The following is an 18,192-nucleotide window of genomic DNA, read 5'->3' as shown; positions in this document are numbered from 1 at the left end:
TTCTGCTTTTCTGATGTATCAAATACTTATGTCATGCAATACAATGCAAATTACTTACTTAAAAATCATACAATGTGATTTTCTGGATTTTTTTTAGATTCCGTCTCTCACAGTTGAAGTGTACCTATGATAAAAATTACAGACTTGTAAGTGGGAAAACCTGCAAAATCGGCAGTGTATCAAATACTTGTTCTCCCCACTGTATACTCTGTTCAATGTTGCTGTCAGATCATGTCTGAGAAACTCTACACAAGCTTCTCTAGAACTGAACAAGAGACAGTATTGATCCAGTTGTTAGATGGTAGACGAGAGCTCTTATCATTATGAGGAGGAGCTTTTCAATTCAAATCATTCATGTAAAAGGTTTATTGAAAAACATGGATCCCTCTGAAGGTCTTGAGTGCAAGGATTCAGAACCAGTCACCCAGTAAGTAGTCTAATGATCAAAAGGGTTCTTCTCCTCACAATGATAGACATTTGGTAAATGTTTCAGACTTTGATCTCCTCTTCCTCAGGGAAGGCGTAAGGGGCTTTAGGCTGGCTGAGGGGGGAGGAGGAGGAGGAGGAGGCAGAATCGCTGCGATGACTCCTGGAGAAGGAGCCTCCCCCGTAGTGACGCGCCAGCACATCAGCTGCCCTCTGGAACCTCTCAGCTTCCATAACTGGTTCTACCTGTGTAGGAGACCGCATAGATGCGTCTGGCGTCTTAAGAGACCTCTCATCCTCCTCCTCTCCCTCTGCCCACTCTGAGCTGCAAGAGCGCCCCCTGTTGTTCACATTCACTTTGAGCGGAGTGCTTGACATGGAAGGGTTTGATGAGCTTAGCATGGGGCTCTGCACAGCCAGCTCAAACACAGAGCTCTGCTCCTCCTCTTCCTCCTCTTCCCCCAACTCCCAGCTGTGATTGGGCATACTGAGGCAACTGGGGCTGTCAATCATGCCCAGAACCTCACTCATGAGAGAGGGGCCAAGGTCCACTGTGAACGAGGTGAAGGAGTCGGAGCGCGTTAGCGCGAAGCCGTCGTTGTCAGGGAGCGAGCCACAGTGATAGTCCTGAGCGAACAGTCCGGTGCCGTCCTGCAGCTGTTTATCAAGGCGGGAGTGGCGGGGTAGTGTTACGAAACCAGACTGCAGACCTGCAGACAGGAAGGAGACAAACATATTAAAATGCAATACATTTTTAGAACAGTTCATGCCTTGAAAAAGGCCATTGTTGATTCTATTAATGCATCTACAGTATAATATCCAATTACTTTCATTAGACAGAGAAACCAACTTTCAAAGAAGTGCATTGAAAATAATGTCAGGTAGCCTTGCAGTTTGCCTCATTGGCCAGAGGGTGACAGTCTAAAACAAGCAAGGTGTTTAGTCGTTTCAGAGCACCAGCCCAACCCACACACACATTCCACGGTGCCATGACTTCACTGGTTCTGAATGCTCCCTGGGTGGGGGATGGGGGGGGGCTTGGTTTAATGCCTAGTGGACAGTTCTCAGCCACTACTGAAAGAGAGGTGAGAGAAGGACCCAGAAAGGCATATAAAGGGGATAACAGAGTGGGAAAGAGAAAGGAACTTAAAGTTAAAAACAGTTGATGACGTGGAGAGTAGAAAAGGAATGAGAGGAAAATGGGACAGGAGAGGAAAGAAAGAAGAGCTAAAGAAATGACCAGAATATACAAATGAACATGTACATCACAGTAAGAGGTGATATAGTGTGAGTTAACCTGTTAATCCCCCAGGTCATCTAGCTCTCTGTGCCCTCTGTTGGTGCTCTTTATTTGGGTACATTCCATCTGAGTTGGGTAACTATTCCAGTGGCTGGGGGGAATTCCAGACATCCCACATACTGTTCTAAAACCCCTACCCCTGAACACACACACACACACACACACACACACACACACACACACACACACACACACACACACACACATACAGTTTCGCTGTACCAGCAGTGATTTAAAAGGGAGATGATGAGTGTTGGGTTTATGCGATGCAGTCAAGCAGCACACAAACACAAAAGATGACAGGAAATGCCCTCTCGGTATCTTTCTCTCCCCAGCTATGTTTGTTTGTGTTTATAGGCGTAATTGCATGCAGGTGTAACCAAGGTAATTGCAGATGACTCAGAAAACAGTTATCTGTTTGTTGACTGTTTGGAGGTTTGAGAAGAGGAAATTGCAACCTGTGTGTGTGCGCATGCATGTGCATGTGTGTGTGTGTGTGTGTGCAATATGTCCTTTTCCCCATTACAGATGTTCTTACCGTAGCTGTAGAGGGAGGTATCTGGGGAGCTCACTGAGCTGGGGAACAGCACCCTCTGGTAGCCGTTGGGCATGTCAATGTTCAGCTGGGGCAGTGAGATGGCGTTCTTGATGATGGGTGAGACAGGAGGCGGTGGGGGTGAAAGGTCACGGGAACCGATCCTGGCACGGGGCACAGGGGACCTGCGTACATGCCTCAGGGTGCGGGAGAAGAAGCGGGTGGTCTTCGTGCTGCTGGTGGGTGAATCGGGGCTCGCTGGTTCCCCTTTGCCCCCATGGTTGCTAAGGAAGGAGGTGTCTCCGAACACATCGCCGCCGCGGCCCACGTGCATGGTGTGGCGAAAATCTGGGAGCGGTGGGCTGATCATGTCCACGGAGAGTTCGCTCTTAAAGCGCCTTTTCCCCTGAGAGCCCGACGCTAGGCCTTTAATCCCTGGCAGTTTTCCCAGACTCATGGTAGCAGAGATGACTACCCTTTAAATATAATTAATCAGGGGGATTAAAAATCCAGTAAGAAATCAGTCAACTTTTCCAATGTAAAATGAGTGTTAAAAGACACTTAAACAACTTTCTGGATCTTTAAAAAAAAGAAAAACACAAAGTATGTGCTGAGAAAGTGTGTGGAATACATTCTCCACACGGCAGCAAGTGCCAGCTATTCATTGAGCGTAAACCTGCAGTTTGGCTGTAGGAAGTCCCACTGAAGTTTTCAGTTGAATGATGGTTATCTATGGAGTCAGTCAACATTCAAAGCTTTCTCTCTCAGGGCCAATTCTGTGCTTTAGAATGACTCCAGCCTCAAAGAAATCCTGTCCTCCTTCCCAGCAGCTTTTAGTCATGAGGAATAAAAAGAGGAGGAATGACACATCCCAGGGATTCTGGAATAACCACAGCCTATGTGGTCTGAGCTTGGGATCCACTGGTCTTTTCCCAGACGGTGGGTTTTTGAATGTCAATTCAGAAAATATATCCACTTGCAGCTCCAAATATATACTGACAGTTAAAGATAACTCATCCAGTATTTGTGCAGTGAAAGAGAGAGAATACTAAGAGATGCTCATATTTTGTCAGACAAAATACATTTCACTCTTTGTGGATTGAAGTAGTGCCTGACTGTTATTTTGAACTTGTGTTTCTGCTTGTGAACACTAACAATATAACTACCATGCTCTCTCTGTTGGCAAGCTCATACCTGTGAACGTTTCTAGAGCTAAATCAATCTTAGACGTGCACAACAATTTCTATAATTAGGTCATTTAAATGCACCTTTCCCTTCAGCAACAAAAATATACAGGTCCTTAAACTTCCCTCTCAAAGTTAAGCAATGAGGCTTTACAAAAATAATATTCTTGTTCTTCTCTTTTTAGGATCAGTCCAAACTGAAGTCTATACCTACCTCCTTTAAAATGAGCACCAATGTCTTCTGTCAAGGCTGGACAGCCAGCAGTGTTACTTAGAGACCCCTTTCTGTGAAAACCATCCAAGGTCTTGTTAACAAACAGTTAACCAACATCCCACCCGTCTAGACACCAATCAGCTTGCCAGAGGTTTACGAGATCCTCCTAAAATGAGAAGAAATATTTATGTTTTCTGTAAACCTAGTTAAAATTCCTTTGCAACTTGGCACAGTACAGTAGATAGGAGTTAGGCTGTGTTATACATCTGAAAGTGGTTATGTTTAAGCTGCTTGGCCCTGTGTGCTCTGTCCAATAAACTTGTTGGAGATTATAAATAACTTGTTAAGGAACTGTAATGGGATTATGTCAGCTTTAAAACACCCTTTATTTACCACTTCACTCTCACCCAGTGCTTTCTCTTCTCACCACTACAGGCTTCAACACCAAGACAACACCAAGACAACAACTCTCTCACCAACCAGGTCACTTTAGATATGGCTTATTGAGGATTGACTCAATAGGCTGACACCTTTGATTGTCAGCTAATAATCTTCTCTAATGCACCTACACACATGAACACACTGCACTCAAATACCAAAACACACACTTGATACTTAATCACTTAACTGACAACTCAGATCCTTCCAGTTAATGATGGAGGTTTCTAGGCTGCCGCAAGTCTCCTCAATCAAGTCCTTCTTCCCTTCAGATACATTAAGTGTTTCCAGAAACTAATTTGTAATCCTGCTTTGAAAGCAACCTCACCTTATAGTCCCCTGTAATCAACAACGAAAATATCTCCAACCTGTCACTCACTAGTCACTCAGTCGTTTTAGTATTCCCTCATAGAAGTTTGATCTTGAATGTACCGTCCACAGGGGTGGTCAGCTTTCAGTCCCTCTGAGACCCAGCAGAAAGAGCAGGGGGTCCGTTCACACATGTCGTCTCCACTAAAGCGCTTTATCTGCGTGTGGCACCACACAGTCCATGGGACATCCTGTCACTTCGCTCCCCTCTCACCGGGACTGTTGTCTTCTTTTATCCTTTGTTGTAGAGTTCAGGAAATTTACCACAGGCCCGGGACACCAGGCATTTAGGGGCAATGAAACACCATACAAAAGGGATAATGCTTTTTTTTAAAAAAAGGCAATACACTAAAGTGCAGTAATCCGTGCGACTGTTTTGTCTGCGTCTTGGAAGAAAAGGAGCTCCTCTGGGATTGGCCGTGTCCTGGATTAGCTTCTAATCCCTCTCTCCATTCCTCCCTCTCCTCTCTCGTTCTCTGCCTCCCACAATCCAGATAGTGTTTTGAGATACTGGTAAGTGGCTCCTCTCTCTTTCTTCATTGAGACCACGTCAGGGCTGCCTGGAGAAGACTTCACAGAGAGTTACAGAGTTAGAGAAAAGGCAACCATTAATAGGACACATAAATGGGGTCACATAAATGTGTCCGGTTGCTGAACATCTAGATTGACTTATTTTGGGAATGCTTCTTTTCACCCAGTTTTGGCTCATGAGTCACTTCTAACGGCCAACAGGTCATAAAATGTTTGTTTTTTTTGGTATGTGAGTTGTTTTCCAAAATAAGAGAGCACCACAACACATTTTAGAGAGCCTTGTATGTCATTGCCAGACTCCAAATGCAATATATCCATTTCAACAAGACCAGTTCTCTCAGAGGTCTTTACAGAAGGTTTCCCCAACTTCCGGTCCGCAGGTCAGGTGATTTTATTTGTCCTCCTGAGCAAAAATAAAAGCATAAAAGACTGTAAAAACACCAGAAAATTTGCTCCAAGTGATTTTGGAAATCTGTCCCAAAGTATTCCCATGTACAATAGAGAGATGTGTGATTTAATAAAAATGTAATGTGATTATGTTTTGGTCAAACGTTATATATTTTTAGGCTTCTTGCAGTCAATTTGCAGTCTAAAAATGATTAGTAATTATGTTCCGGCCCCCTGACCATCCGCTCAAGAACAAAATCAGTCCGCGGCTGAATCTAGTTCTGCTTTACAGAATCTTAATTGTTTAATTGTCAGGTCTGTCTCAAACCTTCTTAACTAAACTGACACCCTAGGAAGAATGCGGAATTAACATAATTCTGTATTCTAGAGTTACAATGTACATCTAATTTTACACCACTAACTGTATTTAAGGCACTTCAGGACTGTAGCCATGTTTATGTAGGTCTACTCTAGTCTGTCATGTTTGTCCTAAATGCTGAGGAAGTGAACACCTAACTTAGCCCCATGTGGCTTTGGCTGACTGCTCCGCAGCGTCTCTGAGGATTAGTGTCATGGCCTGTCAGTGTGACGTGGTGTCTCATTTGGAGTACAGGGGTTAGAGTAGAGGCACCTGAGGCTGCTGCTACTCAGGCTTAGGATAGTGGGGGAAGGAAAGGGGGAAGGAGGACTGAGGATGTTTGTCGACGGCGCCTGTACTGTTTCGTCTTCTCATGAACGATTAGCTGCAATTCAATTAAGAGGCTGATTAGCCGTCTGTGACGGTAGCGTGCGAGTGGCAGGGAGGAGGGACGGTCGCTGCTGGCTGGTTGCCTGTTGTGTCAAAACCAATCTGTTGTAAGGGATGCCTGTCCCTGGCTAATTGCCACTCCTATCGTTCACAGTGGGTGTCTCTGTCTCTTATAGCACCTCTGCAATCTCCCCTAATCGCACACTAAATGGCTCCCTCCTTCCACTACCCTGACATTTTACACGGTCCCATCTCTCTCTCTCTTTATCAGTAATTCCACAACTTTCTGTGAGCTTTTAGATGCCTCTGTGCTCATAAACCCTATACTGCAGACCAGGAATCCACTGCAGGCTCTTTATACAGTACATGGACTGGTTAAAGACGCACAGGGAGATGCATGGCTCTGCTAAACATTATATTTATTATTTAATTGTACCGGCGCACATCCGTAAACAAGATGAGTTATGCTGCAAGGCTGGCGAGGGCAGCCTGTCTGATTGTATTTAAACTATGGAGGGAGGGAGGGAGGGAGGGACGGCGATCTGAAACTCTAATGGGAGCAGTGGGTGAGGGGAAGACAGCCGGACGCGCTTCATTATGGCCGTCAAATAAAGGACCTAAAGCTCTGAATGGAAACACTTTTAATATCCCTTTCTTGTCAATTTTTCATTCTCTGTCTCCCTATACTCTTTTTGCTCTCTCGTCACTCTTTCCTTGCCTCTCTCTTTCATTCTTTCTTTCTTTCTTTTCTTCTTTCCCCTCTCTGTGTCCTCCTGCTTGCCCAGTAAATGGGTTTAAGTCTTCAGAGGAACAGCTGGTACCACAAAGCCCGCAAATTGCAGAACTGAGCTCTGCACTGGGATGGTTCTGCCACAGTGGGTCAGCTCTGAGGATGCTTCCACTGGAGAGTCCTGGTCCCTTTAGAGCAGGGTTCCCCAACTTGTGGCCCGCGGGCGTGGTTGGTTTTATTTGCCCTCCAAGATTTATGAAAAATAATAATTGTTGGACATAAAAAAAGGAGGAAATCAGCTCCAAGTGATTTTAATTTTGGAAATCTGTATTCCCACGCATTATAAAGAGACACGTGATCATATACAAATGTAAGCAATGTTTGAAATGATTTTGTTTTAGTCTAAAAATATACATCTGCTCAAGAAAAAAATCGTCCCACAGCAGAGTCTAGTTGATGATCCCTGCTTTAGAGCATTGCATCACCAGGCTGTGGGTTAAGACGCATGACTCCAAATACTGTCACTTAGTTTACGAGGATCTACTTTTGCGACGTGGCTATAGAAAGTCTGCCAGGTCCCCTAGTGGTGTGGTGTGTGTGTGTGTGTGTGTGTGTGTGTGTGTGTGTGTGTGTGTGTGTGTGTGTGTGTGTGTGTGTGTGTGTGTGTGTGTGTGTGTGTGTGTGTGTGTGTACACATAGTCCTCCCTCCCCATAATTCCCTTGATGCAGTACCTTGCAACATTTCAACATTGCATTGCCTAATGCTCAAATAAATCTCCAAAGATGTTCATTTCCCAGCACTCTCTCTCATCATTAACCAGTGTCTTCTTGACCATACTTACTGTATGTTAACACAACAGAAGGGCAATAAGTCAGAACAACAGTGGAGTGTAAATACATCCCTATTCCATTTCAATAGCATGTTAGACCACCAGACCAGAGAGTGTTTGCTCTCTAAACTTCCACATAGCAAACATTAGTAGAGCCCATTTACAGAAATACCATCAGAAATGTCGCAATAAGGGAGCCTCTTATGATAAGTGTTTTGCTGCTGCTCCCTTCTTGCTGCTCTCAGATCAGTTACTAGCAGAGTGATTGTGTGAGGTAAGCCTCACTATTCACTGGCCTGTGATGCTGGCAGGATCTCAGTACAGTTGTGCCATGACACACCAGCAGTGGCCAATTGATTTCACTGTTTCGAAGTACTGGGTTTCTTGGGGTCCAATTGAAAGCCGCAGAGGTTTTAAGACACCTGTTTGTGAAATAATTAACCCCTAGAATTTATATGAGAGAACATTGATTTAGAATTACATATTCAAAGCGTTACAGGACAATGAATTAGGATTTTGGTTACTCTTGTTCTATTTACACATCATGCTGAATACTGGCAATGGGTAGTCATTTCCTGATGTAGGGGTGCACGCATTCAGAAGAAATTAATCAATGTTAATCAACTCTGACCTCATTTTGTAAGTTAATCCTGATCTACAGTTTCATAAACAATGTACATGCAGCCAAGATAAGTGGTCTGGTTTTAGGTTCATTCTACAGTATGCACCTAGGGATGTTGAGAATGTAAGTATGTAAGGGGCCAGAAATGGGATTAGAGAAAGAAAATATCAAAAAAACAAACACACACATGTCCTTGTTGGTGACACAGCCGCGCGCACGAGCGCACTCACGAGCGCGCCCACAGACACTCACAATAAAACATTCATGCATAAGAGATGATGGTCTCAGACTTTCCAAAATAATTAGCCTACCTTCCTGTAGCCTACTTGAAATTATAATCACTGAAACACAGTAACAATGTGAATTTCTAATGATATTTTGGTAACTGGACTGAGAACATTCACTGTCACCTTGTGCACTGGTCCCACTGTCCCCAGCCATGCGCCACTGTCAGCTCTCTCTCTCTACGCACAATTATGCCCTCCAGGCACACAACCGATCCCAACTCCTGTCTAGAATATCCGACAGTCTACCTCGTCTCGATGTAGAAAATTACTATACAACGTTACAGATTTGATACAAAATTTAAGGGACTGATCAACGTGATATATTGCCCCCACCATCAGCAACTGTAAATTGAAAACTAATTGTTTCAATTTGTCTTTACTTTACTGTTTATTTATGCAGTAGCCTACAATAATAATGTATCAGCAGTTAGGATAAAGATATGTGAATAAAGTAATTTCCATACGAAGTATAGACTATGTAATCATTTTTTTCCGATGTAAACTTACCATAAAATCCACTGAAAGTTCGCTTTCGCTCCATAAGCTATGAAGGGAAAAGGTACATAGAAATTGTATTTTCAGTGTGTGCCACCCTTGTCTTCTTTGATATGTTTCGATGTATTAAAATGTTTCCAGTAAAGTCCATAATGTGCTTTGCAGAGGTGTTGCGATGCTCCTTAGAAATTGTTTCGCTGGAAGATGGGAAGGAGATACAGGGCTGCGCCGCAGGAACGTGAGCGACAAAACAGTTGTCAAATCAGGATTTGAATGACGCCTTCAACAAACGTTCACCGTAAGAAAAAAATGGTGAGAGGACTTGGAAGTATTGTAACATTTATGCACACTAATCGCTGTACAGTCGTGGACAAAAGTTTTGAGAATGACACAAATATTAATTTTCACAAAGTCTGCTGCCTCAGTTTGTATGATGACAATTTGCATATACTCCAGAATGTTATGAAGAGTGATCAGATGAATTGCAATTAATTGCAAAGTCCCTCTTTGCCATGCAAATTCACTGAATCCCCCAAAAACATTTCCACTGCATTTCAGCCCTGCCACAAAAGTACCAGCTGACATCATGTCAGTGATTCTCTTGTTAACACAGGTGTGAGTGTTGAAGAGGACAAGGCTGGAGATCACTTTGTCATGCCGATTGAGTTTGAATAACAGACTGGAAGCTTCAAAAGGAGGGTGGTGCTTGGAATCATTGTTCTTCCTCTGTCAACCATGGTTACCTGCAAGGAAACACGTGCCGTCATCATCGCTTTGCACAAAAAGGGCTTCACAGGCAAGGATATTGCTGCCAGTAGGATTGCACCTAAATCAACCATTTATCGGATCATCAAGAACTTCAAGGAGAGCAGTTCAATTGTTGTGAAGAAGGCTTCAGGGCACCCAAGAAAGTCCAGCAAGCGCCAGGACCGTCTCCTAAAGTTGATTCAGCTGCGGGATCGGGGCACCACCAGTACAGAGCTTGCTCAGGAATGGCAGCAGGCAGGTGTGAGTGCATCTGCACGCACAGTGAGGCGAAGACTTTTGGAGGATTGCCTGGTGTCAAAAAGGGCAGCAAAGAAGCCACTTCTCTCCAGGAAAAACATTAGGGACAGACTGATATTCTGCAGAAGGTACAGGGATTGGACTGCTGAGGACTGGGGTAAAGTCATTTTCTCTAATGAATCCCCTTTCCGATTGTTTGGGGCATCCGGAAAAAAGCTTGTCCGGGGAAGACAAGGTGAGCGCTAGCATCAGTCCTGTGTCATGCCAACAGTAAAGCATCCTGAGACCATTCATGTGTGGGGTTGCTTCTCAGCCAAGGGAGTGGGCTCACTCACAATTTTGCCTAAGAACACATCCATGAATAAAGAATGGTACCAACACATCCTCCGAGCGCAACTTCTCCCAACCATCCAGGAACAGTTTGGTGACGAACAATGCCTTTTCCAGCATGATGGAGCACCTTGCCATAAGGCAAAAGTGATAACTAAGTGGACAAAACATTGATATTTTGGGTCCATGGCCAGGAAACTCCCCAGACCTTAATCCCATTGAGAATTTGTGGTCTATCCTCAAGAGGCGGGTGGACAAACAAAAACCCACAAATTCTGACAAACTCCAAGCATTGATCATTATCCTGCCATCAGTCAGGATGTGGCCCAGAAGTTAATTGACAGCATGCCAGGGCGGATTGCAGAGGTCTTGAAAAAGAAGGGTCTACACTGCAAATATTGACTCTTTGCATCAACTTCATGTAATCGTCAATAAAAGCCTTTGACACTTATGAAATGCTTGTAATTATACTTCAGTATTCCATAGTAACATCTGACAAAAATATCTAAAGACACTGAAGCAGCAAACTTTGTGGAAATTAATATTTGTGTCATTCTCAAAACTTTTGGCCACGACTATACTGTTGCAGCAGCAAACACTTTTATGATTAATAAATTAATTGTATGTTCTTTTCTCATTAACAAATACAATGTGGTTGTTAATCAACTCTGGCTTTCAATTCAGTTGATATGTCCTCTTTATTTTAGTTCCTGATGTTAGGATATTTTTTAGGCCAATACAAAAACGTGCCACTAATTATTTATACACTCTTGAAAAAAGGTGCTATCTAGAACCTAAAATGGTTATTTGACTGTCCCCATACGAGAATCCTTTGAAGAACCCTTTTGGTTCCAGGTAGAACCCTTTTGGTTCCAGGTAGAACACTTTTGGGTTCCATGTAGAACCCTTTACACAGAGGTTTCTACATGTAATCCAAAAGGGTTCTACATGGAACCAAAAAGGGTTCTTCCTGGAACCAAAAAGGGTTCTCCTATGGGGACAGCCGAAGAACCATTTTGGAACCCTTTTTTCCCTAGATTGTAGGTCTTGAAGTCTACATAGTATTGCCATCCATCCCAGCCAGCAAGAGCTTGGAACAGGGAGTTTGATGGAGGGGGTTAAGGGGGTGGGTGGGGGAATGGACTGCTGGACACTCCAAAAGGATACAGCCTCGTCAGGAATGCCCAAGAATCGACAAAGCCTTGATGTGTCAGCAAATAGTTTCCAAATTCCAAAGTGGTTAGTGATTGGGCTAATCTTGTAAAACTCCTTGAGCCCTGATGACCTGGGCTGTTGGCTGTTTCTCAAACCAGCAGGCAATCAGCAGGAAGGCAGGCAGCTCTGGAGTATCTGGGGGTCAATGTGCTGCATTTCATGTCTGTCCCCAAAAAACAAAACCACATACCACTGGGCTGAAGTTAGAAGGCAGAAAGAAGAGGGGGTGTAAGGATGTCAGACACCAAAGACACTCTGAGACCAGAACAATGAGGCATAGTTTGGAACCTTGATTTCCCTTGCTCATACAACCCTCTCTCAGTCAGCTCCCTCCCTCCCTCTCTCCCTCTTTTCCTTATTTTTTCTCCCTCACAATTGCCCACTCCACTCTGTCCCAAGGAAAACAGTCTTGGGCTGAGTATGCCGGTTCTTCAACAAAAAAGAGCATGACAGTTTTGGACCCTGGACCTAAAGGAAGGCAAGATGACATTTTACTCTTTCTCCCTCTCACACTTTCTCATACATAGAATTAATTCCTCACACACTATTTGCCCTTTTCCATCGCTCTCCTCTCTTTTTGTACCCTCTCAACTCTCTAATCCTCACCTTTTTAATCACCTTTTCTCATGCTCTCTCCTCCATGCGCTCCCCTCCATGCTCTCCCCTCCATGCTCTCCCCTCCATGCTCTCATTCAGAATTAGACATACTGAGGTTCTGCAGCTGTTATCAACAGGACCTGGTAGTCCTCATACATTTACAGAAGTCTGTCTGACCTCATCAGCCCCACAAATCCATCCTTTACACCCACTCCTCCTCCTCTCCCTCCCTCTCTCCATCCCTCCCTATTGGCTTCTGAGGTTCCGGCACATTCCCCTTCATGGGAAATGGATTTCTCCACTGATCACTTATTTCCCAGGCAACTATGAAAGCCTCTCCTGCCATTAGTCTCTATTTGTTCAGTTCTCCAGCTGCCAGGCCTTCCTGAAGTGGGCGTCAGTGAAACCACAGGCACATCCACGAACCCCAGAAGCCTCGGTGTAAAGTTGAAGTAAAATATGAACTGATGATCTGATGATGAAAACAAACAATATCCACATCATTGGGATGTTCAGAATCACCCAGGATATCTTTGTATAGTGGCAAATTCTGGCAAACTTGTAGGACTGTTTTTATGGGATGCCCTGTATGCTGGTTGAGGCATTGGCACATACAGCACTGTTGTTTTAAAGTTGTTGACTGTTTTAAAGACTTGACTGTCACAGAGCGAGGTCTAACTGATTCTGTGTAGTTTTTGGTGGCTGTGAAGTTTCTGTCCCCATGGTCTTCAGGTCCTGATCCCTCATGATGATATCGGTGCTCCCACTTGACCCACTTCACTCATAAACCAGTCAGCAAGCCAGAATCCAATCAACCACTTACAGAAGCAACTGAAGTCAGTCAAGGGTCAGTCAAGTTTAATAATGCATAACACATACAGTAGTAACACATGGTAAATGGATACATAGATCAGTCAAATTATACAGAATAAAGGGTCTTGGTCTGCATGTCTATGCATTCCTTTTGCATTTCTATCTATTCCTTCCTTTTCCTGTTTTAGGAAGTGCTTTTCTCTTGGACTCCTTTTGTTTAGTCATTTATCCATACATCTATGGTTTTCTTCATACACTCTGTGTGATGTTGTGGCCCATTAGATCTGCCTCAGAGTAGCCTACAGTGGCTGGGTACTAATGGAGTGTGATCTCCACAGTTCACAATCGCACTCACTCACACACACAGACACACACACACTGTTTACACAGTGGGAATGAGAGAGGAGTTGAAAAGGACTGATGGCTCCTTTGTGACCACTTAGGGGATAAAATATTTTTAAGCTCCACTGGCGGCTTTTGGGTGTGGGAATGTGTGTGCGTGCTTGTTTGTGTTCCCTTTCAATTGTACGTGAGTTCTGTGCCAATTTGTTTTACTGTGCAAAATATGTTTTGATGAGGTATCTATGCAATACCAGTTGTCTTGTCATGATTTACAGTAATGAGATGAGTGTACATTTGCATGCATCACCTAAACAAACCACCTGAAGTGTGACAGACTCTAGAATCGAAGGGATTGAAGGAGATTGCTGGTGACAAATGAGCAATGTGATGTCATCTGACACCCTGATGTAGAGAGTACAGATGCAGCCTGGGAACAGCAGGCCCTCTTCACACCAGAAGCTCTAAGGTTAAGACGGGAATCTGCCGAGTTCAGAGACAGGGGGGCTTTTCACTTTCATAGGCTGATAAAATATACACGCACACAGACACACACACACACACACACACACACACACACACACACACACACACACACACACACACACACACACACACACACACACACACACACACAAACACACACTGGCCTGGGAACAGTCACAACTGCTTATTATTATAGGATCCTCTTGTAGTCATATACACCCACAGTCGCCGCTGCGTACACAGCACTCACACATGGGAATGTATACAGTGTTGAGTATCTCTGTTTGTAAGAGTGATTTGCTTTGTTGGCCTCAGGCTGACACTGTTGTTGTTTTCCTATTGAGATTTAGCCATTTTAGATTGAAACTAGAGGAGGTTTAGAGCTGGACCCATGCCAGTCACACAGACAGAAAGAGAGAGAGAGAGCTGGAGCTGAGCAGAAATTTCACATCCAAAAGAAAGCTTGGAATTCTGTCAACCAGTGTTCCATTTCTTTTAAGGGGAGCCACATGAGCTAAATAAAATGAGGGAAACAAGGGAGGGAGAGGGAGAAAAAGATGATAGAGAAACAAGAAGAGCCAAGAGACATGCATAAAAAGAGGATAGACGGACATAGAGACGTGGAGAGAAAAAGATGAAGGACGATAGAGCAAGGAGGAGGGGAGGCCTTGGGTATGCATGAGAGGAGCAAAGTGAGGGAGGTAGAGGGGAAGGAGGGCTAGTAAAACAGGATGAGAAGTCTCTCAGACAGAAAAAGGATTTCTCCTCAGGAAATGACTTTCACACAGTTTTTACAGGCTGCCAAGAAACACTTTCAGTAGCTTACTGTATATGGTTTTACTACAGTAGAAATACACTAAATTGTAAGATATGAACATTTTGTTAGTTGATTGTAATAGGAACAACTACTCTGACTTAATTTGGCTTGTCATACTAAAGTTACTGTTCAATGTGTGATGCTGTATTGCTCTTTTCTACCACACATCATTCCAATTGAGTGCTCACTGTTGCAGGTACATCAAAATACTTGTGGACATTAAAAAGTGCTTTCCCACTAGGCGCAAACTGGTTGAATCAACATTGTTTCCACATAATTTCAACAAAATTCAATGCAATGACGTTGAATCAACATGGAAAACAGATAAAACTGATTGTATTTGCAAAAAGTAAAAAACGCAAAGACATTTTGGTAACGTTTGTCTTTTTTCCTTAAACTTTTATCCTAAATCCAATGACATATTTAACATTTCTGTTGATATCACGTTGAATTCACATTAGATGACAATTTAATTAAATGTTAATCAAAACTTAACTTTGAACTGACGTCTATGTCTAGTGGGTTATCTTTAATAAAGTCTTTAATAGTTGTGCTGATGCTGCACTATGTTCATACAATCATCTATCCACTGCACCCAGAGGATAAATCGAAGTGGCAGACCAGTATGCATCAGTCACCACTCCACAGACCTCATCCCTCAGTTAAGATGAATTATTTGTGTGTGATCACCAGAATGAAAACAGTTTTGAACTATGTTGCATCGACCATCTCTTTAGCCGGCCAAACAAAACAATCCCAATAATATACTGTAGTACAGCATGGGCCAAGAGCAGCATGGTCAAGGGCAGGGGGCATAATGTGGGTCTATGCTTGCTTTCCAGTCCCCTACTGGTCTGTTCAAAGCCTCTTCAGCCCTTACTAAAACTAGCCACTAACCTGTATCTAGAACAGTCAATCAAACGTACAGTACAAAGCTGGTGGGATATGGAAAAATACATCAACATATGTTTCAAATACAAATGGTTAATTTCTGTATTTTCCTCTGCCACTCATCCAGGGCTGCCTTGCCAGGCGTGCTATTAAAGTGCATTAGGAGAGCTGTGGAGAGCAGGGCTGGAGTCAGAATCCCTTATGAAACCCAGATGTTCTCCTGGAACGTAGGGGACAGCCAGGGAGGGGAGGGGAGGGATGTACGAGGGGGATTCAGGGAGACCATGGTGGAGCCATTGGGGCAGCATCTCTTCGGACCCAGAGTCAAGGGTTTCCCTGCAGGGTCTGAGATTTATGCAGCTACCGCTCTGCCATAACCACACTGTGGATGGGATGGCATTGCATGGTCTGTGGTAAAATAGGAAGAGGGGGATCATAGCTCTGACAGACTCAATTGGTCTCTGGTATACCGAAGGTTCCTAGTACTAGCGTATATGAACCCATTCACTATGTCACATTCATTTCCTCTTCAGATTTATTTGTCCTCTTTGTGTAGGAGGAAGAGGATCTCCTCAGTTTGACTCCCATCCAGACAGAGACAGTGTGTGTGCATGAGTGTGTGTGTTTGGTTTTACTATATTTGTGGGGACCAGAAGTCCTCACAAGGATAGTAAAACAAAGAAAACTGTAGGGGCATTTTGCCGGTCCCCATAAAGAACAAGACTATTTTAGGCTCAGGGGTTAGGGTTAAGTTTAGAATTAAGGTTAGAATTAGGGTTAGTGTAAAGTCTTAGGTTTAGGGTCAAGTTTAGTTTTAGGGGTTAAGGTTAAGGTTAAGGTTAAGGTTAAGGGTTAGGTTTAGGGTTAGGGTTAGGTTTAGTGTTAGGGGTTAGGGTTAAGGGTACGGTTTAGGGTTATGTTTAGGGGTTAGGGAAAATATACTTGTGAAAGGGAATCAATTGTTTGGTCCCCACAAGGATAGTAAAACAAATGTGTGTGTGTGTGTACATGTGTGTGTCTGTGGTTGAAATAGTCATGTATGGAAAGGTTGGGTTAGGGGGTACATACTTAGGAACTGTGGGTCAAAGTCTCCACCCTTTGTTTTTCACCTGACCGGTGAATTCTGACCGGTCAGGATGCCATGCATGGCCCAGAGACAATGGATCATTGTGCTGTCCAGCCACCGCTTCTGTCAGGCTAAAACAGGAAGACTGACTTGAGTGCGCACAAATACACATATACTCAGACTCATGCAGAGACACACATTGAAAAATTCACTCACACACACTGAGAGGCTGTGAGACTCTGAAATTCACCTCTTTGTTTTTACGAGCCAGGCTATATATAGCCCTGTGTGTCTCCGGGGTCAGATGATACACTGAACATGACTTGACAGATGATCTGGCACAGTATCGAGCCCTCAAGTTATCCTGAAATCCTTCCCCTTCCACTACTTTTCCTTCTTCCAGTACGTCTTCAGCCATAATTTAGGCATATCTTGTAGTCAGGGCTCCTCAAAGAACCAAACAGGGGGATTCTAAAAGTTATAACTTCTTCAAAGACATATTCTCTATCAAAGGTAAATAGTCTCATATGCACTTATAGTATGAGTGTCACACTCTGACCTAGAGAGCTGTTTTTCTCTGTGTTTAGTTAGGTCAGGGTGTGATAGAGGGTGGGCATTCTATGTTTGTATTTCTATGTTTTGGCCAGGTATGGTTTCCAATCGGAGGCAGCTGTCTATCGTTGTCTCTGATTGGAAGCCATAACTAGGCAGCCTTTTTTCCTTTAGTTTTTGTGGGTAGTTGCTTTCTGTTTAGTTTGTTAACCTGACGGAACTGTTGGCTGTCATTTTGTTATTTTGTCACTTAGAAATATCCTTGTTTTTGAAAGAAAAGCACATTTTTTATCCATTAACAAAACATCAAATTGATCAGAAATACAGTGTAGACATTGTTAATGTTGTAAATGACTATTGTAGCTGTAAACGGCTGATTTTGTTATGGAATATCTGCATAGGCGTACAGAAGCCCATTATCAGAAACCATCACTCCTGTGTTCCAATGGCACGTTGTGTTAGCTAATCCAAGTTTATCATTTTAAAAGGCTAATTGATCATTAGAAAACCCTATTCCAATTATGTTAGCACAGCTAAAAACTGGCCTTCTTTAGACTAGTTGAGTATCTGGAGCATCAGCATTTGTGGGTTCGATTACAGGCTCAAAGGGGCCAGAGTTTCTTTTGAAACTATCATTCTATTCTTGTTCTGAGAAATGAAGGCTATTCAATGCGAGAAATTGCCAAGAAACTGAAGATCTCGTACAACGCTGTGTACTACTCCCTTCACAGAACAGTGCAAACTGTCTCTAACCAGAATAGAAAGAGGAGTGGGAGGCCCCGGTGCACAACTGAGCAAGAGGACAAGTACATTAGTGTCTAGTTTGAGAAACAGACGCCTCACAAGTCCTCAACTTGGCAGCTTCATTAAATAGTACCCGCAAAACACCAGTCTCAATGTCAACAGGGAAGAGGCGACTCCGGGATGCTGGCCTTCAAGGCAGAAGGGTTGCAAAAGGGTTTTCTAATGATCAAGTAGCCTTTTA

General features: G+C 43.5%; 1 protein-coding gene across 5 annotated transcripts; it reads right to left on the bottom strand.

Annotated features, from left to right (window-relative positions):
- Positions 1-285: 285 nt before the first annotated feature.
- Positions 286-12,391, bottom strand: LOC106607149 (cdc42 effector protein 1). Of its 5 annotated transcripts, none has more exons than XM_045720432.1 (5): positions 9,109-9,487; positions 4,426-5,036; positions 3,660-3,825; positions 2,265-2,737; positions 286-1,136 (listed from the first exon to the last, which is right to left on the bottom strand). In XM_045720432.1, exons 4-5 carry the CDS (start codon positions 2,716-2,718, stop codon positions 490-492), a joined length of 1,101 nt encoding a protein of 366 aa, XP_045576388.1. In that variant the 5' UTR covers positions 2,719-2,737; positions 3,660-3,825; positions 4,426-5,036; positions 9,109-9,487; the 3' UTR covers positions 286-489. The 5 variants fall into 5 exon arrangements, with proteins under 5 accessions (XP_045576388.1, XP_045576389.1, XP_014059260.1 ...); XM_045720433.1 differs by having other exon boundaries at positions 4,477-5,036; XM_014203785.2 differs by having other exon boundaries at positions 2,265-3,825; positions 4,530-5,036.
- Positions 12,392-18,192: the final 5,801 nt, after the last annotated feature.

Source organism: Salmo salar, chromosome ssa06, assembly GCF_905237065.1.
Source record: "Salmo salar chromosome ssa06, Ssal_v3.1, whole genome shotgun sequence".
NCBI lineage: Eukaryota > Metazoa > Chordata > Actinopteri > Salmoniformes > Salmonidae > Salmo > Salmo salar.
This window is presented reverse-complemented; position numbering and strand designations above follow the sequence as displayed.